Source organism: Hippoglossus stenolepis, chromosome 2 (genome assembly GCF_022539355.2).
Source record: "Hippoglossus stenolepis isolate QCI-W04-F060 chromosome 2, HSTE1.2, whole genome shotgun sequence".
NCBI classification, from domain to species: domain Eukaryota; kingdom Metazoa; phylum Chordata; class Actinopteri; order Pleuronectiformes; family Pleuronectidae; genus Hippoglossus; species Hippoglossus stenolepis.
The window spans coordinates 16978527-17000218 of record NC_061484.1 but is presented as its reverse complement, the minus strand read 5'-3'; the positions used below and the strand labels follow the sequence as shown (position 1 = coordinate 17000218).

Sequence of the window (21692 nt, the reverse complement as noted above, 5' to 3'; positions counted from 1 at the left end):
TAGTGGAAACTGTATCTACTCAGTCTGTACTTAAATGTCAACACAGTGTTTGAAGTAGTTATGCTGTTTTCATTTTATGCAACTTAATTCATCAACTCCACCACAGAATATGTATTGCTTTAATTTGTGAATATTACTTTAAAAAAAAAAAGTTATGATTTTAATAATATGATGAAATGTCATAGTTTGAACTAAATACAAGTACAGTTGCATGCACCCCTGTTAACCTCAACTTAGAATTTCTATGTATTCTATTTAATTTCATTTATTGAAATAAATGAATGTGGGGGGAGACAAGATGAAGATTATCCCTTGTATGTAAGAATGTATGTAAAACATGTGGTAAAGTCAAAAATTACAGCTTGTAAACTATTTCTATGGCCAGTGAAGAGAGACATTATCAAAACTTCTGCACACAACTGTTCATTATAAAGTGTAATTATATTCAATAATAATCAGTTAATATATTATAATATAACCCTGGTCAATTTCATATTCTACTTTCAAAGCATTGGGAAAATTATTCTAATAATTCTATTGTTCTTTTATTAAAAGGGATAAAACTGTAAGTGGGGATTATGGAAGATGAAATACATTGAGATGTAGCAAATTGAATTTATAATCACTTGTGACTTTTGTTTGTTTGTGTCTACAGAAAAACAAAGATGAAGGAAACACTATGAACCAAAGACAAAAACAAAAGCAGCAGTGAGACTCTAATTTCTGGCATCAGTGCTCCTGAAAAGTGAATAAATAACTGAATTTGGGGAGTTTCATGACATTAATTTGAAAGATTCTAATAACATTTTTAATTCTGATGGCATGGATATTTTTATATTGATAATGAGGTTATTTATAATCAACAGGATGACTCAGTTGTAGGATCATCTCTTCTTCATCATCAGTTCTAGTTAGGAATACAAACTAATGACACACTCCAGAGATGACAGAAATTCCATTAGCTTATGATAATACAATTATCTATCAGAAAAGAAAGAAATTAAGTGACTGGAATCAAATGATTTTAATGTATAATTTACAGAAATTATACAAAGGAGAATGAAACGTGAATTCTCATTGAAAGATTAAAAGTTGTACAGTAAATAAAAGTCTGAAATGAAAAACCTCCGACTCTGATTTCTCTTCCTGAATCACAGAAGTAGTCAGATGAAGCAGATTCAAGTTTTATTTTTCCACAGAGATGTTGGTTAACCAGTGTTCATGTTATCTCATCTTCCACTCTCTCATTGTGCGTTATCGTGTTATAACCACAACAAATAAGATAAATAACTGAATTTACATAGTGGGCTTTTCAAAGTTAACACCGTCAGGGCTGCATGTCAGTGATGCATGAAATCCAGATCCCACAAGAACTGGTGGAGAGACACAAATCAGCAGATTTATTCCTACATGAAGAAAGGACTGTAATCCAAGAGTAGTTTTAAAAGAAAATCACCATCCTTTGGCTGCAACAACTGTAAAATGATGATCAGAGCAGAGGCACAACACAATACTTCAATGAGCCGTCTGTTTTTATTCAAATTCACAATGAGCAGAAAATTCCTGTGAACAAATTGAAAGAATATGATAATGGCTACAACCATCATCTATTAGATTATCCATTGAAGTAGGGTGCTGCAACTAAATGACTAATTCTCTCTTTATGTCTATTAGCAATGTAATGTTGTTATTGAACAGAATTACTGGTGAACTAACTGCATGAACTCCTGGTGCTCGTACCAAAATGTCAAACAGTGACTGAAACACTTCTTAAAAGGTCATGAAGCCATGCCTCAGTTTAAATAGGTGCTGTAATTCTCACATTGACCACAGGGGGAAACAATGAAAAGGCAGCTCGGAGTTCAGGGTCAAACACAGGAACCTGGTCATAGCAGGAAAAGCACAGATATGAGTAACAAAGATAAGTAAAGAGTTAAAGTTAAGATATTTTCACTATTTTTCAAGTCAGACTTGAATCTGGTGACTATGTAATCATAGTGCAGAAACAATGTTTGCTTTCTGTTTATTTTGTCATGTTCATACTACAAATTAAACAATGTCTTGCGATGGGGAACAAAATCTACAGTCCTCATTTTGTGCAGAAATGTATTGAAGTCCACAACTAACATGAGACATGAATTTATCTCTTACGTAGAATATACAGTAAGAATTTAGGATATTTTAATGGCCAGTGTTCATATCTTTGTAGGACAGATTGTAATTGTGAAAATATCTTTTAACAATGTCTCAATCTAATCAAATGTCCCAGTAAGTCAGTGAAGCCAATATGCAGTCAAGAATAATTTGATCATTTACATCTGTGCTTTTCCTGTTGTGACGTGTCCGATTGTGCACCATAAGCAGAACTGGTGACTGTAGCAGTGAGATCTGAGTCATGTGATCATACATTATCACCACTGATCATATGGATCACAGCCCTGACAGCCTCTAAATACCCACACCCCCCTCATACTGATGCTATCTTTTGCGTTTCCGTTTCTGTTTGATGATAAACAGGTTCTCATCTGTTGGATACATCGATGAATCATCGCCTTTTTGTTTGTGGGCGAAGCTTCGGGCTCGATTTCTCCTCTTCCTGCTGCTCTCTCTGACCTCTTTCTTTGAGCCGGACCCCTTCATCACACCAGTTACAGTCCAACAGAGACGGTCAGGTCTGCTGTCTCTGTGTCCCTTGTTCGGGACATCGTTTGTTTTCTTCATCTTTTTCCTCCTGCTCTTCTTCTCCGTGTTCCCTCCTTGGCCTCCTCCTCTGGGAAAGTCATCTGCTTCATCAAAAATGAGTTTCGATGACGGGAGCGGGTCTCTTGACGTGGGCACGGGCCTCTTGGGTTTCCACGGTTTCACATTGCCAGTGCTTTGCTGTGGTTTGATCTTGTTGAACTTATTTGTTTTCGGTGCCGTGTCCCTCAAGTCATTGTCACTAAAAAAGATGTGGCTGCCACTGGGTTTGTGGCTGTGAGGGGTTTGCTGGTGGTTGTTCTGGTGGCTGAATTTTGGTTTCTTCTTTGGTGGTCCTGGTGTCTGACAGGTGTTGAATAAACAACCGTTTTTCTTTAATTCTGGGGAAAACAAAAGCACAGAGGATTTAATGACTTATTTTATATTTTTTCCTCTACATGCAGGGACGTAGCCACATCATCATGGACATGAATGAATGATTTTACTCATTGTAGAGAAGTAACGGTCAGTATGTGGTGATCATTGTTGATATTGAGGCGGTCATTTCAAACAGATCCATGTTTAAACTGTAGCAGGTCAGAGATGTCAGCTGAGTTTAGGATTCATTTTACCTTGAGCCACAGCTTAGAGAGAAGTTAGAACTGTAGTGTGAGTGAAAAGTGATTTACCTTTAACCCTCAGCTTGAGCCTGTGCTGTCTGCGGTTGATGTCCTCCACAGAGTCGTAGTGGTTGATGAAAGGGACGGTGGCATACACCCCGTTGAACATCCTCTGCCGTGTACACGTCTGAGGTGAACACACATGAATGCACAAACACACAGATATCACATATAAAGACGACAAAGACATTTCAGTGATGTGATCAAATTGTGGACAGTAACATTAGTAACAAGAGGATGAGGACAAAAGATAAATTATTTTTATCTCATGTAGAAATTAAGAGCAATTAAATATAAATAATGGTTAGAACTGAATTTCTGAAGCAGTGATTTGTCCTGTGCTCCATCAGCATCTATAAGAAATATTTTCATTCCGACAGGAGTAAAGAACTTTGATTAATTCTACTCACAGAATGGAAAATACACATTTACCATGGCAGGAAGTTCAATAAAAACCTAAGTGAGCAACTCACGTGTCCAAAGTGTCCTTTCCTGGAGCAGTTGAAGCAGAAGGCAGGAGATCGACCGTTGTCCTCTTCCATCTGCTTCACAGGAGGACCCGTCTTGTTCTAGGAATAAAGAAAAATTCTGTTTAAAAAGATTGTCATTTGAATAAATTCAAAAAATGTTTCCTCTTTAAACGTCATGGATTCAATATAACAGTGGTTTAATAGACCATTTGTCTCCTATTCTCCCTCTTTCCTGCCGTCATTCCCATGCACTCTATTGATATGGGCTGCTGTGTATTGTCTGTGAATATGGGAGCTGATATAAACCAGATTACCGGGGCTATAGTTAGAGGCCTGTAATGACCCTGTATGATAAGTAACCGTCTGTGTGTGTGTGTTGGACATGGGGTCCCGTCCCCTATAGGCCAGTGTTCTGAAAGCCTTCCATGCTCCAGTGCCCACAGCAAATATACACCGATAAAGAGAGAGAGAGCATTTATTGCTAATGCTGCACGCACACACACATGCATCATACTATTCTCTCTCTCTCTCACACACACGCGCGCACACACACACACCTGCAAACACTCATCTGGCGTCCCCTCCCTCTGCCCTGATTCCGAGATTACAAATGATTTGTGTCCCATGTCATTTCTTAAACATAGCTTAGCTAACCTCCTCCTCCTCCTCTTTTCTTCTGCTCTCCCTTCTTCCTTCTCTCCTCCATCCCTCACACTTGTCCCCCCTCCCTCCTCTATCTCTCTCTCTCACTCTCTCTCTTTTCCGCTTGAGCAGTTTTGCAGCAGAAAGGATGAATGCTATTAGAGCGTCGCGTCATTATCGGGTCAGACCGGCCGGGCCCATCTCCATCACAAAGGCCAGGAGATCACAGACCTCTTGCGAGTGCGCACGCACACACACACACACACACACACACACACACACACACACACACACACACACACACACACACACACACACACACACACACACACACACACACACACACACACACTAAAATACAAACAAATACAAAACACACACACACACATACATGTGCGCCCTAAGGAGATCACAGTCCCTGTCTCAAGCCCCCCGACTTCCACCCTTCCTGCCCCTCTTCCCATTCATCCCTCATGTAAATTGGAAGTAGGTCTGCCTGTGTCTCTTCCTCCCTGACCTTGGGCTTGTGTTATCTCCAAGTACTCTGATCCAGCACATAGACAGAATGAATGAAAGCACAAGAGAGGGAGAGAAAGGAGAAATGAAATCCCCTCCTATTCTCCCATCAACCTGTGATGGTTGTCTGAAAACCTGGAGTGAATGCGCGTCTGTCTGTATGCGTGGGTCTGTGTGTTGTCTGCCTCATACAATATTAATTAACTGGGAAAAAAAAACCTTCATCCCTCTCTCATTCCTGCTCTCTGTTTTCATCCAGCGCTTCCTATCAGAGGCATCTAAATAGCTAACAGGGCGAGGGCCTGAGGGATCAAATCAGTTTGTTTCTTTTCTCAGGGGCTTGGAGAAGAGTCGGGCTGTGCAGTAGAAGTCAACAAGACAAAGACGTATGCCAAAATTTGGGATGTGGATTTCTCAGGTTTAACGTCGATTTAGCATCTAATTGCAATTAACTCTGAGAAAACGCCAATGTTTGAATATCTACTGGAATAAAAATGGCTACTGTTCTAAAAAGGTCACATCTCCAGAAACATTTATCAAAATTAGTTTCAGATTAAACTTGAAGGAAAACAGGCTCTGCCATTGTAAAGCCCTCCATTATTTTGATGTATATTTACTTTATTCTTCATTTTCATAAGGTTTAAGCTGTAAAATTAAATTGTGATTTGATAGAAAACAGGCGAATTAAAGTAACAGAAAATAGTTTTTGTGGTTTTTTTGTTTAGACACCTGCGCTGGTCATCATCTTTTGACTTAAGATGGAAACCACTGACCTACACTGTCACCAGAGAGCACTCAGCAGTTTACATCAGCAGTAATGCTTCACTTGTTGTATTAGCTTCTTCTGTCTTTATTATCTCATGTGTGAGTAAGAATTATGACGCTGAGGTTAACTCAAAGACTGTTGACATTATGATATAATATTTTCTATTTTCCATTTCTTATAACCAAATGTATTTTGTGGCAAAGCAGAACCACTATGGGAAATGTTTTATTAACTTTTATTGATTTTATCCTGTTTTATTTATAACACTGTCTCTGTTAGATGCTTCTTAGGTAACTTGATTTTATTTGTTTTTTGTATTTGTGTTTTGTTTTATGAATGTTTGCAGAAATCAATCTTATCTAATACCTAGATGGGCACTCAGGGAGGGCATACCTCCACCAAGTAAATGCCCTATATCACACAAGTAAGTGAAAACAAAACATTTTCTGAATCTGCCTGTTTATCCACCCCTTTATAACATTTGATAGAAATCAGTTCAGTAGTTTATGCATAATCCCGATAAAACAAACTTGATAAACGTGGTGGAGGGTAAAATAGTATCTTTACACTTTTTCCAATTTTCTCTTAAGGGCCCAAATCTGTTCATTCATGAACTTGTTTGACACTTTGCAGCATGGGGAGTTACATTTAAAACATCTGTGTGTGTCTAACAGTCCTCTGAGTGTGGAGACAGCAGTAGAAATCCAACTCCGACTCGCTACCTGCAGATAGGACACGAGGAGCTTCTGAAGCTGTTCACAAACACTTTTCCATTCAGACAGAAAGAGGACTCGGGCTACGAAGAGGACCCACGATTTAGTTTGGGTGTGTTTGAGAAGGTCCTGAGGGCTTCACTGTGTGGACACAGACAACCAGCCATCCATGGCCTCTCATGCATACACACAAACACATGGGCGCACTCTGTCTTACACACACACACAGTGTTTTCCCACAGTTGTCCCTACACATACACTGCGTCTCTCTAAGCTCTCCTCTGCTCCTTGCCTTAGCTGCTGGTGGCAAAGCCGTGATAATCCTTTGGCCAACACAAAGCTCAGACTGTTACAGACCACAATCTGAAGGAACACACACACACACACACACACACACACACACACACACACACACACACACACACACACACACACACACACACACACACACACACACACACACACACACACACACACACAGTTATCAAACGCAATCCGAGAAGCAAACAGGCTTGTGTGTGATAGAAGAGAGGGGGTGGGATCTGAACAGTACGGGTGGTGGTACTGTGGGGGCCGAGGCCAGTGGCGCTGTTTTGCATATGTTATTGCAGCGATGGGGAGAGGTTTGCATATGTTACGCGACCCACTGGGGACCAACTCTGCATGCTTTATCATAGGAAACAGCCTCGCAACACAACACAAGACGACTGGGCTCATACCAAAACAAACAGACTCCTGTGTGTGCAACATGCCAGTATGCACATATTAGGTTAACATGGAGGGTTAATTAGACAGTTGTGAGTTAGAGAGAGGAAATGGCTCTAAGGTGAACATGCAAACAGACAGCAGAGCAGAAGCAGCGGATCAAAGCGTTAATACTCTTATTTTCATGTGGGAATATGAACTGTGTTGTTTCCAGAATTGTAAAGAAATTAATTATCATGTTTACTCTCACGAACAGCAAAGGAAAAAATAAATCCTTCTTCGGAGACAGTTAAAAGTGGAGGTGTGCGTGTGTGCCGTTCAGGAGGAGGAGGAGGAGGAGGAGGAGGAGGAGGGGAGAGCCCCTAAATAACCAGATGTGATTCCTGCCCCCTTTGTGTCTGCCAGTTCACAAAGACTCAGACCAAAGCCCTAACCCCGCGCTCTGCGAGGACTCATACTCGCACACAGTCCAATTCCCAAAGGCTCGTCCTATCTCCTCCAGTCAATCGGTCTGGAGACAATCAGTAGGAGTCCTGATTTTCTCTTTGGAGAGAGGAAATTCTCCTGGAGTGTAATGATAATGTGATGCAGGGGTGAAAGGCAGCGGGTTGCCCCCTCTTGAACACACCCCCTCTAACAGGGGCAGTGACTGGAGGTAATCTGGTCACACCGTGGAGGACGGAATAGAGGATACAAGTTAATCTATTTAAATCTAGGTCAGAGTTATTCACTTTCTGTTCTTAGGACCCACTGCTGCGTTCAGAGAATTTTTTCTAGTGAGGCCGTGTTTTAAAAGATATTCCCAGCAATTAGACAGAGCCAACACATGTGGACATCAGAGACAGGGATTCAGATGTGCTATATACAGATGGACTGAGTTGCTTATGCCCTGGTCAGGATGTTAAACCCTGATTTCACATTTCAGCCAACAAATTGCTCACACACACACACACACACACACACACACACACACACACACACACACACACACACACACACACACACACACACACACACACACACACACACACACACACACACACACACACACACACACACACACACCAGCTAAGCGGAAATGCACAAAGACCTGCAAAGGCTGCAAGACCTCTGATAACACTCCACCTGTGTGTGTGTGTGTGTGACTATGAGGGTGTGTATTTGTGTGTGTGTGACTATGAGGGTGTGTATTTGTGTGTGTGTGTGACTATGAGGGTGTGTATTTGTGTGTACATTCCTATGGTTCTGCATGTACATCCAGCAGTGTATGTGAAGACACCTGTACCTAAGAAAAATCTGTGCAGTGTCCCTGTGCTCCTCAGTAATGACAGTGAACTATACACATGGTCTGACGGGGATCAGTCATATTTTTTTTTTAATCTATTTATTTTATCCGTTTGTTTTCTTTTCCTAAATAGTCTTAATTACAATACTCTGCACAATAATTTGTTATAGGGCTGCGACTAACTTAGACTTTTGTTTGCGAATAATCTGCATATTATTTCCTTGATTATTTAATAGTTTGATCTATTAAATTGTGAAAAATGTCAATTTCAGTTCCCAAAAACATAAACATCCTCAAATTGCTTGTTATGTCCACACTACAGTTAAAACTATAAATATTCAATTGAGAAACAGAGAAAAGTTGAAAGAAATTACATTTAAGAGGCTGATACCAGAAGATACAACAAATAATTTCAGATCTTATTTGCCATTTCTTTTCATTCTGTTCTCTATTCATTGTTTTGTTCTGAATCTGTACTTTGTGTCTATTTTTGCCAACAATTAACTAAACTAAGTGTTTTTGAGCTGAATACAAAACAGTTGTCTGTGCAAACAATAAAATGAATATATACCAGTTAACTATCATTACCTGCCATGTTCTGAGCTGCTTTCTCCTTCATGAGCTGAACTACCAAAGTGAACTTGACTTTCTCTGCCCCGATGACCTTTAGCTGCTAATAAAACCAAAATGAAGATGCACAGAAACCATTTTCTTTTACAAATGTACCTTCCCCTGCCTCCTGCGCCTGCACTGTCTCAGTCGGAGGTAATAAAGAGGTGGGAGCCTTTTGAGACGGCAGAGGTGAGAAGACTGGAGGAATCTGTACCGGACAATGATGAGACAGCAAAAACAGCTTGCTGAATAGATGTGAATTTAAAGGACTTTTACAGAGCGCCGTTTGAATTGAGCACATTCTTGTACGAGGAATGACAAAAGGAGGTCGGCCAGGCAGAGGGAAGGACAGAGCAAGAAGAGGAATAAAGGTCAAAACTTAAACCTGTCATTTCAAGTTCAGCAGAAAGAACAGAAGAGTTACAGACGGTACGGTTCAACATCATATCCTCCTGAGACCCAGACTAATTACAGTGGGATTGGTGGGTGGAGATGTGAATGAGCTGTTAGTTGTGTGGAGATTTTCTAATTATGGAGATTTATTAGTCGCTTGTTGCTGCTATAATTGATAAAGGTTTATTTTTCAATTGAAACTTTGTTTTTGGTTGTTGTTGGTTTAGTTTCCTCTCTTAACATTGCTAGTCTGTGTCCTATTCATTTATATTGTAAATATATTATTACCTAATTAGTATTGGAATTGTACAATTAGCCATTTAAACACTAAACTATAGCCACTTTAATCTGTAAACTGTCATCAGGTATTATTTTCAATAATAACACCCCATTGATATACAGTACCATGTTTGTGTACATGTCAAAATGATGGAACTTCCTTTCAATGGTAGCTGGATTAGAGCGCAGTTTTCTATTTGACCACTGAAGGGCGCTACCACTCCACACAAAAAGCTGAAAAAGGTCCCACTACAATTTTAGCCAATGTCAACTAAAGAAGTGAGTGTGGTTGATATAAGAGTAAAGATCTACTCTGTCATAGGCATTAACAGTAAAAAACAATTCCTTCTGATGACAAAGTTCAGCCTCAACTTAATGCACTGATTATTTTTCTGTATTAAAGAAAACCAGTTCTAATCTAATTTATACGACAACAAAAATGTTATTAGGCTACTTAATTTTGTGGCTAGTCTTGTTCTGGAGTTCTGCAAGAACAATATGAATTCAGCAGGACAAACAATGAACATGGAACACAATGTACCACAGAGAACCACACGCTTCACCATTAAACTGAGCACATGACTGACATGTCTGATAGATGCAGAGATCATTGAACATTTACACTGTATTCTATCAATATAAATATATTCTATCAATTCCTAACCCTAAATATTTTTACACATTAAACAAAATCCCAATATCCTAAATTTTTTTTAAGAAAAATATATTTTTAATTCATACATTTTTTAACAGTGCACTACAGACTCCAAACACTATTATAGGGATTAGTTTTGTTGATCCTTGATAGGATATAAAATAAAAGCAAACATTTCAAAGTATTTACACCATTGGGCCACATGTCTGTAAAAATCACATAGATATTACAATATTACTGATGCTAATACTATGTTCACTCTAAACATCTATAATGTATTTCAGGATACAAATCAAAGAATCAAACTTCAACCTCTACAACACAGCAGTGAGATGTCCTGCAGCTGAGAGCGCAATGAACATCTGGTCCTTTAAAATAAAATCTAAGTACAAAAACTAATGAAAAATCAAACAGGTTTGTAAAAGTGTTAGGTAAAGAATTTAGTGCTTCATTAAACCTCTGATACTTAATGACTATTTGAAAGAGTTAAACCAACCTAAGAAGAAGAAAAAGAAACGCAAAATGCATTATATTTAACATTACGTATAATATACTTTAATTTGACTTGGACAAACTCGAGAGGGCTACTTTGTCTAAATACTTTTTTCTAAAGAAATGTAAATGAAAAGAGGATTTTAAAGGACGAGCCGTCCTAACCTTGAGTTAACAAAGGCATGTGTGAATCGAGCATACAGCAAAGAACCGCCAGGAGAAAGACAGAGAGACAAAAAGGTATAAAATGGTAAAACATAGTAAATGGAAAGGTGAAAGCCAAGCAGTCAGGTGAGAAAAGAGGGATACCAAATGGAGTTTAAGCAGAGGAGTTAAAATGACTTAATTTCTGTGTTGAACAAAAAGGTCAAAACTGTTTTCTTCTGGTACCCAGAGACACCCACACCGACACACACACACACCTGTCCCTGGGGAAAAGATCGATGAGCACACACACGCACACGAACACACAGATACCGCCTTGAGGAGAAAATCCGCTCGATACACACACACCATACACACACAGCCATGGGCAGAGCTACCGATCAATAAACACACACGTACAGGTGTCACCGCTACTATCTAAAGAGAGGCCAATCAATGCTCACACACCACCATAGTACCTGTACCAATCAGCTGCTCTGCGCTCAGATTCACTCACTGCTCGCTCTCCCCCGTTTGATACACTCCCCCCTGCTCCTTTCTCTTTCTCTCTTCTCCCCGCTCCACTCATCCTTCTGAATCGCTTACCTGCAGCCTCTCCAGCTTTCTGCAGCTTCCCCTCTCTGTCTCTTCTACAAACAGAGTGCATTTCTGTTGTATAGGTGAGTCATATTAAATCTAATGTAACGTCACAGAACAACATCAGAGTTACAAGAATTATAAGATTCTCATTTGGAATATCTGAGTTTGTGCATGGGAGTACGTCTTCACTTCCTGCAGCAGCCAGAGGGCGGCGCTCTGGTCTTAACCCTGCACAGCAGGGTCCTGACAACACCAACAGAAGGAAAAAGTCACTTGTGACATGTGTGTTGCAGGCATGCACGCATTTCTGCATGATCTTTACATGCATTAATGCAGCCCGTGCAGACAGAAGGTCACTAAACCTGCTCTTCGGCCTTTGCTGCTCAGTTTCTATCCATCCTTCCAATCGCTCTTTCATGACTTCCCTCCATGTCCTCAAACCTCGTTTTCTTTCTGTTAATGATTGTAATATGGCTCTTTTAGCTTTCATCATCTTTCCTTTCAAAATGTCTCCCCAAAACGCCAACGTTGTTCTGTTCAAACTCAATACCTGGGGTAATGAAAAAACTATTTGTATATAGAATCAGCAGTTTGGATAATTTCTTTTATCATTTTGAGGAATTTCTCAAGCATGAATGCTGATAATTCACTTCTTTCTCAAATGTGAGGATTTTCTCTTGTTTATTGTTATAAGCCGGATGTATTCAATCATATCAACATGACAAAATTTGCCTTTCTGATCTTATGTAGGATTGTGAAGGATATTTGGCTCATTCAGACTTTTACTTATTAATCCCTCAAATAAAGAAACAATGTACATTACCTTTGTGGTTGTACGCCTCCACCAACCAGTCAAGTTGCATTATCTATGGCTTGGTTGAATAATGTCAAGAAATGTGTTTTTTGACCTTTGGAACATAAAATGTCATCACTTTAGACATTTTTGTGGAATTTTGTCATGATTGGCATGTGAGGTAAAACCAAACATGTGTTGTGTGTCGTCATAGTGACCCTCAAAACATGATCCTTTCCTCCTCAAGTCCAAGTGAATCTTTCTAGATATTGTATTGACTAGAGTTGGACAGTCGGCTATGGTGAAATTAAAATACTGACAGATATATTACCAATGAAAATAATTATTAGTTTCAGGTGCACGCTACATTTGTGTTATTTCTTTGTGTTTGTGTTGCATTTTTGTGTGTTTGATTGGTTTAAACACTGGCAACATGAAATCGCTCTGATGCAAATAATTAACAGCTTACAACAAACTTTTGGTGTCACCATTTGAGAGCAAACACACACTCTGTCTGGCACTCAGTTTCACACAAACACACAACCATCAGCAGAAAGGAAATGTAACAATGCAGTGAAATGTGAAAAGGTGTGTCGGTGTGATCATGAGCATGCATTGATAACAAAACTAACACAACCACACATTCATCTTTGCTAAAAGTAAGAGGTTCACACTTTTAGGCTGGTTAGAAAAGCCTTCTGGGAAATTAGGGTAAAAGCCTAAACACAGACAGAGATGATGTTCGCTGGAAGAAATGTGAAAAAACCACAGTGAGAAGGCATCAAACATCACACTGGTGATACTGGTGATACTGGTGGGTATTTTCAGGATTTTTTCAATGATATTTTGTATGTGCAGGATTTAGAGGAGGCAAGAAAAAGGTGGGATGGGAGGAGGTAAGGAGATGGGGTCCGCAGGGAAAGGAGCACCTCCATGCTGAGAATTTGTAAGCAAAAGACTGAAATGTGTTTCTGTGTGAGTGAAGCCCTTTTTGTGTAAATATTACGGTTGTGTAAAACATTTTTCAAACCCCCGCGACAAAGACTAGATGAAAATGTTGTGGATCGCCTTTTACTACATTTACTGCTCTATATATATTTGTAGAACTGTGTGTTTGTGTGTATTTGTGTGTGTCCACGTGTGTCAGTATCTTACTTTCTCAGTAAATACCCCAGAGCTTTGTGGTCTATACAGTGTGGTTTGGAGGAGTTTGTTAGTCGAGGGCCAGGTGCAGGCAGACAACACATACACTCACGGAAGATAAACGGACCCCGGTGCGTGGACGCGCGCACGCACACACACAAACATGGGATAAATGGACCCAGTAGCAGGGAGGTCTGACAGAATGCCTTTTCACACCTGGCTGAGCCCAGCGGAAGGTGACAGAGTCGCATCTCCCAAAGCGGGAAGGCGGATGCGGACACACACACACACACACAGTCTCTCTCTCACACACACACACACACACACACACACACACACACACACACACACACACACACACACACACACACACACACACACACACACACACACACACACACACACACACACACACACACACACCTCACATTGGGGAGTTCAGGGTCATAAACAGCATCATGAATAAAATGAGACTTTTAAACAGAAGGAGCACAGTGTATGTGTGTGGTGTGTGTGTGTGTGTGTGTCCCTAACCCCCATGCCAGTTTGGATATGTAACGACCTTCTGTTCCCTGTGCTTAAATGGCTTAAATACTTCAATTAGACCTGGGTCACAATCCTCCACCCGTTAAAGCACACCGTCACACACAAACACACACAAACAGAAACACACAAACAGAAACACACAGAGAAACACGCAAAAATTTAGGTTTCATCATCCCATGTGTGGCCCAAGAAAATTTGTCAGTTGTTCTTTCGTCAGGGTCTCCTCTCGTCTGTGGTTTGAAGTGAAACCCTACAGTGAAACATATCGCGTCCCTGTCCTACATATGAGCAACAATTAAAGTCGGCTCCCGTCCTCTCTGCCAGCGTCTCCCCAGGAACTTCTCTGTACCGCTCCCTCCTCCTCCTCCTCCCTCTGTCTCTCCCACCGTGCTACCCTGGCGCTAACGATGCTGCCTTTTCATTAGACAGCCCCTGCTAATTAATCTCCATAGAGGAGAGTGACAGACCTCCCCCAACACACACACACACACACACACACACACTCACAAAGTGCACGGCAAGATATATGCAAACACACACACTCTTCTTCCGTCTCTCTCACTCCCTCGTCCCGCGTGGCGTTGGCAGCCCATTTCATGCTTTATCACGTCTTTTAATTGACAAACAAGCTGCTCTTTTCTCTTAGGCTGAGGTCTATATCACCCCCTCGCTCAGATGCGCACGCACACGCACACGCACACACACACACACACACACACAGCCAAGAAAACTAGTTATCTTTTCAGATTTTGGATTAACACACACACGCGCAGAAATAAGCAAATGCCTCCCCGCTGACATATGGTCCATGTGACTGTCACACAGTTTTCTACTCTTTGACACAGTTTATACACACACACGTACACACACACAAGCACACAAACACACACAGTGAGAGAGAGCACCATGGATGTCACATGTGCACTTAGGTTGAAAATTAAGCTAAAAAGAGTAAAAGGTTCCCGTCACTCCTGGCACCTCCTTAATCTCCGGATGTGTTTTTTTCCGCCATGGTTCAATCAGCTGCCACAGGGCAAAGCCAATAACTGCCTTATTGATTTTCAGCGATCTGGTGACACCTTCGCCTTCACGATAACCCCAAACTCTCGGTCCTTTGGCTGCTTGGAACATCTATACGCTAATACTCTGAATGATCTGTGAAGGCCTTGTCACACTGCGCAAACCACTGACAGCAGAAGATGCTGGAGGAAGCGTAAAGAAAGAGTGAGGTGAGGGTTATCACTCCGAACGCTGAGGTCATCAGTGGGGAGTGTTTACTTTGATAAGCGCAGCCTATCCCCACTAATGCACAACCGCCACAACCAGTACTCGTGTATAATTCTCTCCCTTGGTGGGTCATTTTCCAAAGCAGCTCAGTTAATAAATTAAACCGGCAGGAGATACTATTGGTTAAGATGAGATTTGAAAAAAAAACTTCTGATGAGGCGCGTTCTGAATAAAAAAAAAAGATTTAAGAAGTGTCACCGGCTGTAAATGGACCTTTTTCACTGAGCTGGTGGCTTAGTCCCCCTCCTCCACTGGCCCCACAGTCCTCCTTTACATTTCTCTGCTTTTTAATTGGGACTGTGCGAAAACTAGACGTCAAGTGGGATTTTGCCAAATTTGACACAGGTTGACTCTAAACTGATTCTGCATATTTAAAACTTTTTTCCAACATCATTTGCCGTGTGTGTGTGTAGTGGGACTTTTCATGTGAAAGTTATACAGACTGGCCACGTGTTGCTAAGGAAATGTCTCCGGAACTGGTTGTTTGTCTGGAAACATTTTATAATATTATGTTTTCCTGCCCAGGGACTCCAGATTCAAATTAGCTATATACCCAACTCTGGCTTAATGGTTGTGTTGTGCATGGCCCTTGTAAAGTACACTAAAAATAACTTCTCTCCAGATTCAACATTTCCACCAACTTAAGTGAATACCTAAATTATTTACATCTTAAAATTTCTGTACTATCAGTTTGTAGGATAAAGGTTTTTTGAAAACACAAATGTCCAGTAAGTCATACTGTGTTCACAACATCAAACAAATTGACTATATTGACAAATGTACCACGATATGACCAATGCATATGTTCAACTTAAAGTTAGGCATAATTTCTGAAATAAACAGAGTTTATTCACCTATTAATTATGTAGAACATTTTAATATAGAACATCCACATCCAGCTGAGCTCTGCACATGTGCGCTGAGGGAAACACTGAAGAGAAGCAGTGCTAAGGTGAAAGTGTTGGTTACTCACTGTGATGTGGTACTGTCTCCAGATCTCTGGACAAGCCTGAGAAAAGAAAACACACACTTGATAAGGACATGAAAGAAAAAACAGACCCACATGTGTAAATACACACTTTTACAGAGCATGTAAAAACAATTACGAATATTAAAGAGAGGGGAATAAAGATATCTAAAGAGTCTGCTGTGTGCTTGTGGGCCTCAATATAATGAATGGGACAGTAAAGAAAGACTAAAGAGTAAACTTTTTGTTTCAACAGTGGTAAAATAAAATTGATCACAGAAGGAGCTGATAAGAAGTGAGTTTCTTAAGACACACAGAAGAGGACAGAAGAGAGGGAGGACAAGAGGAACCTGAAAAGCAGCATGATGATTTATTTGTTTGTTTGCCTGAGTCTTTAAGTCCCCCCGTCTCTCACTAAACCTTTATCAGTGTCGTTCCTCAGTCTGTTTCCCCTTCGTGTGTGTTTCTGCAGTCACTCACTCAAACAGTCAGTAAGTAAGGCAGTCAGTCGTTTTGTCGCGCTGTGGCTAAAGCATTATCTCCGGGGCTTCGCCATGCTGTTCCTTAAGCGTTCCGACATCCTTTCCCAACCGCCACCACTTCCCACTGGGAAATTGAAAATGCCGCAGTCGCCGCAGGCAACGAGATTTATCTACTTACACACCTACTGAGTGAGAGAGACAGAAGGAGAGAGAGGAGGAGAGGGAGATTTAAGCCTGCTCCGTGCGTTTAGTTCTCTCTTGCACACCCTAAACAAGTTCCTATAGAAATTTGCATGCGGTGCAAATTCACTGACTATTTTGGACTATAGTGCTTGTTCAAATTGTGGCCTTTAAACCGCCTGTACAGAATGGGAGGCAGGTTTTCTGGTTTAATTTGGACTGTTCAGATTTGAATACAGAGATGGACAAATATGAATTTCGACAGCTGTATCTTCCTCCACCTCTCATCTAGCTTTCTTTTCTTCAACAACCCCCCTCCACTCCACCCACACCCGCTCCCTCCCGTCTTCCCTCTCCCTCCAGTCCGCCGGGGTAGAGTGTTGTTGTCGAGGGCGACAGGCGAGGCGAGCGACACACTCGCGCTCCGTCAACCGTCTGTCTTTAATGAGAGACACAGAAAGACCCAGGGGACAGAGACCTGACTCTCTTTCTATCTCTCGAACACACACACTAAGACATACAGTGTAATTTGTGAGTGTAAGGGGGGGGGGGAGTTATGCGTTCCAAGAAAAGGGTAATTATAATACCACACAACTATGCACCTTTGTTTGCTGCTGAAAACGATATTCAAAAGACAGTGTGGGGGGGTGGACAAGAGAATCTGGACGAAGAGGTGAGGAAGAATAGGTGAGAGAGAAAACGAGAGAGAGAAAGAAAGAAAGAACGAAAGAGGGCTGTGTCCTGGTCTCCCCTCTCCCTCTGGTGTTCACCTGGTTACTCATCCATTACACAGAGAACAGTACATGACTGAGAGAGAGAGAGAGAGAGAGAGAGAGAGAGAGAGAGAGAGAGAGAGAGAGAGAGAATACAGACAGGCCCTTACATACACACAGGGTTTTCCATTCTATGGCATTAGTGTAAATGGGCAAGGTAATGAACGTTGCGGTGGGATAATTGTCATTGATGGTCATTAGATTCACCCTTCAGTGTCAATACACACACACACACACACACACACACACACACACGAGCCCACAGCTGGAATATGCAGCATGGCAGAGACATAAATAAGCTGTAATTGCTGAAGTGTATCAATTAATGTGAACAGCAGCGTGTGCTGACCCCGGTCACTCATTACTACTGGGAGAGAAAGTGGGGGAGAGGAGGGGAAGGGAGGGAGAAGAAGGGGAAAAGTAAGTGAGAGGAAAAGAGGAAAGAAATAAAAGCAGGGTGCAAACTTTATAAATATGCTTGGTGCCTCGTCTTAGTCTTGATTACAGGCTGCAGTGCGCACACACGCACCTCCATATCTTTTCTATGCATTTCAATCAATGTGTTTAACTAAATTATCCTTCATCACTTACCTCACATGTTCCAGTTTGTCCCCATTATATGGGGTTGAATTCTACTGTGTTAAATAGACTACGTGCCAAAATGGACACACACGCGTCCCACTATGTATCGGGGGTTCGACATGGTTGGATTTTGTAGCCCACCGTTATTCTTTACATGATAGTGTGCTCCCAACTTAATTTGAATGTTTAATGCTGAGACCCTTTTCCAGTCTCAGCATTAAACATTGTTTAGCAGCATATTATTATTTATATTTATTACTTGCCACTTTTGGCCATGTGTTACCGTTTGCTGTGATGAAGGCATGCTTGGTTTTCTTAGTAAATATGCAGACCTCATAAAAGAGGACGCTACACTCACGTCAAAGAAGTGTCCCTTCATGCTGCAGCGATGACACTGTTTGTGCCAGTACGGCCTCTCGCTGCAGGACTCGTACAGGTGACCCGGTAAGCCACAGTTGTTGCAGTGCTTATAGGGACACTCAATGGCCATGTGGCCGGGGGTGCCACACAGGTAGCAGGATGTCAACTTCTGTAAACACACGCACACACAAATATACACAAAAAGACACAAGTTAGTGGTTTTACGCACTTGTGCTCATCATTGTGCTTAAAGTGTGGTGGAACTGACCTTGGGCTCGGGGCAGTTCTTGGAGAGATGCCCGGTCTTGTTGCAGTTTCTACATTGGACGCTCTTGTTAGTATAGTATCTGTTGGGCACCCGCTGCGTCACTATCCTGGCACCCTTGTCTTTGTTGAAGATCTGAGCCTGAAACATGGATTATTAACTCCTCATTAACGTCACGTTGTTCAGGCTCAATGGAGTAACCTGGATGTTAGTCTATAAATCACATATTACAGCAATACCCTCTATTTACAGCAAATATTCTTTATAGAAATGTGACGCTTCTCACGTATTGCTACTATAACCTAATAATCTTATATAGACCTTAATCAACCACTTGGCACAATACAATAGTAATATATTAATATATATGAGACAAATATAACATTTTTGACTCCTTGAATATGCTTGCACTTTCTTTACACTTGTATACAGAATAAGTCTTTAATAAGCACAAACTACTTAGTAAAACGTCAAAGTGTCATAGAACACACTGTATTTTACACACTATAAAGCTCATTGCCACTTACGTCCTTGTCCTTGTCGGAGACCACCCAGGTGCTCTGCTTCTCTTCTTCAGCATCTGGCAGGACAAGAAAAAAATGCATTTTTAAAATATTGTGAAATTCATTGCCTGTTATTTTTTTATGTTTGCCAATATGCAGCTTTATATTAAAAAGGCTCAATGGGTCTTATCTAGTACATATAACAAATCAGGAAAAACATTCAGAACCAAAAGTGCGTGGGAGGCAGAACTACACACATTATTGGAATGAAGTGCCACTCCATTTATCACTTCTCCATTTTTAAGAAACACATTGTGTTTCATTGAGTCGCTTTGGATAAAACCATCTGAGTGTAAAAGTTTATTGTTCGCTGAGCTGTCACTTTTGTCTGATCGGTGTAAGGGGCACTTTTATTGCTTGTCCCTTTCAAACAGCATGACTGTGTTGGAGGACTTGGACCTTAACATTTGCACCTCCTTGGTATATGACTGCCATGAATTATGTTTTAAAACTGTGCAAATCTGAGTTTGTTTCCTCATTTTGAATCTAAAGAAACTCTGGATAGTTTTACATGTTGAGAGATTAAGATATAAAATGTCAGGCAGTGTTCAGATATTTGTCAAAATATGAAATCCAGTACTTCCACATACGACAAAAGTAGAGGAATTGACAAATGTAATGTATAGGTCAATGAAAAGCTCTTCTGTATCTTTCCCAAGTTGAGGAGTGTGACTGTGCTGCCATTTTTATTTTTTGTCTTGTGTTGGGTTAGTAGTGAAATATGCTTTATAAATGTGCTGATTACTTCAAGTGGATTTACAAGCATCAATTCAGAGCAGAGCCAGACTCATAAGTGTGACTAAGTAAGACAAATGTCTGTGAATAGATTTAGCTAAATTATAAATCTATTTTTGCATTCAACTGTTTTTTTCTTACTTTAACAATATGGCAAGATATGGAACCAGGAGTCAATAAAAACAAGAACTGATACATTCTAGATAATAATCAGCCCGGTAAAGAAGTCTAAACCCTGAGGAGTAAGATCAGTTTCCTGTAAGAGAAGGACACACACACACACACACACTCACAGACAGAGAGAGAGAGAGAGAGAGAGAGAGAGAGAGAGAGAGAGAGAGAGAGAGAGAAAACGACACAGTGGCAGCGCAGCACATCTGTATGAGAGTGGCACTAACAGCACCCTGAGGGAGACCACTGTATTCTCCTCAGGCCCACAGAACTGTAACTGACATCCAGAAGTCAAAATGTACACACACACACGCACATACACACACAGCATAAATTATGTGCTCATAGCAATGACCCGCACAGCCTCACATGCTTTCACAAACACATGCAGACACACCCTCGCATCGACCCCTGCGATTAGCTGGTTGACAGTCTTTAGCCTTTGGACAAACATACAGCCTTGAGCCATAATCAAATATTACGCTCTCCTTTCCACCTCTCTCTCTCTCTTCCTTTTTCCCCGACTCTCTCCATCCAGCCCCTTATCGTAATTCTGCTCAGCCCTCCTTCCTTTGCTTTCGCTTTCTCTCTCTCTCTCTCCTTGTTTTCTACCTCTCTTTAACCCCCCCCCTCCGGGGGTGTGCGGCTGCTGTGGGAGGTTATCACCTCTCTTCCCTGTCAAACAAATTAAAATGGCTGCTGTTTGGATGGGGCTTCTTTCCGCCATGACCTTCACCTCCAAAAAACACACATGCACAAATGCAAGCAAATCAGTGCCACTGTCGTATGACAACTTATGACTTTACTTTAGGTGAATTTTACTTTTAGTTTCATTTTGGGGCTTTCTGGGTTGTTGTATTTTTCCCCAGATAGAAACATTTAAATGTACTTAAGGCTGAGGGTTTAGCTTAAAGCAAAAGAGTCTAACAGTTCCTGAAACGTGCTTTAGACAAATTTCTCGTATCTACTCATTTTCCCAAGTAGAAAACATTTAACCCATTATCAAAACGGTTTCAATTTTATGATGATTGACCAATCAATGTTTCAGCTTTCCGTCAGCATAATAGATGAGTCTACCTTAAAATGGAGAACGACGGGTTATTATTGCTATTTTCGAATATCCAAATATTTCAGTGTCTTTTAGAGCGATATGATGCTGATGTTAAAATTGTTTGGCTGGATGAGCTCATCATGATCAGCTTCCAAAGTGGCAG

The 21692-nt window shown here is 40.9% G+C and overlaps 1 protein-coding gene across 2 annotated transcripts in view; it reads right to left on the bottom strand.

Moving 5' to 3' along the window:
- Positions 1 to 1005: 1005 nt before the first annotated feature.
- The window catches only part of zcchc7 (zinc finger, CCHC domain containing 7), a 47073-nt gene continuing 26386 nt past the window's right edge, over positions 1006 to 21692 (bottom strand). For both annotated transcript variants that reach the window (XM_035145860.2, XM_035145867.2), the window contains exons 4-10: positions 19537 to 19589; positions 19013 to 19150; positions 18743 to 18913; positions 16374 to 16409; positions 3833 to 3928; positions 3369 to 3486; positions 1006 to 3080 (exon numbers count right to left, since the gene is read on the bottom strand). In XM_035145860.2, the coding sequence (XP_035001751.1) occupies positions 2479 to 3080; positions 3369 to 3486; positions 3833 to 3928; positions 16374 to 16409; positions 18743 to 18913; positions 19013 to 19150; positions 19537 to 19589 (1214 nt within the window). In that variant the 3' untranslated portion in view covers positions 1006 to 2478. The remainder of the gene's footprint in view (positions 3081 to 3368; positions 3487 to 3832; positions 3929 to 16373; positions 16410 to 18742; positions 18914 to 19012; positions 19151 to 19536; positions 19590 to 21692) is intronic.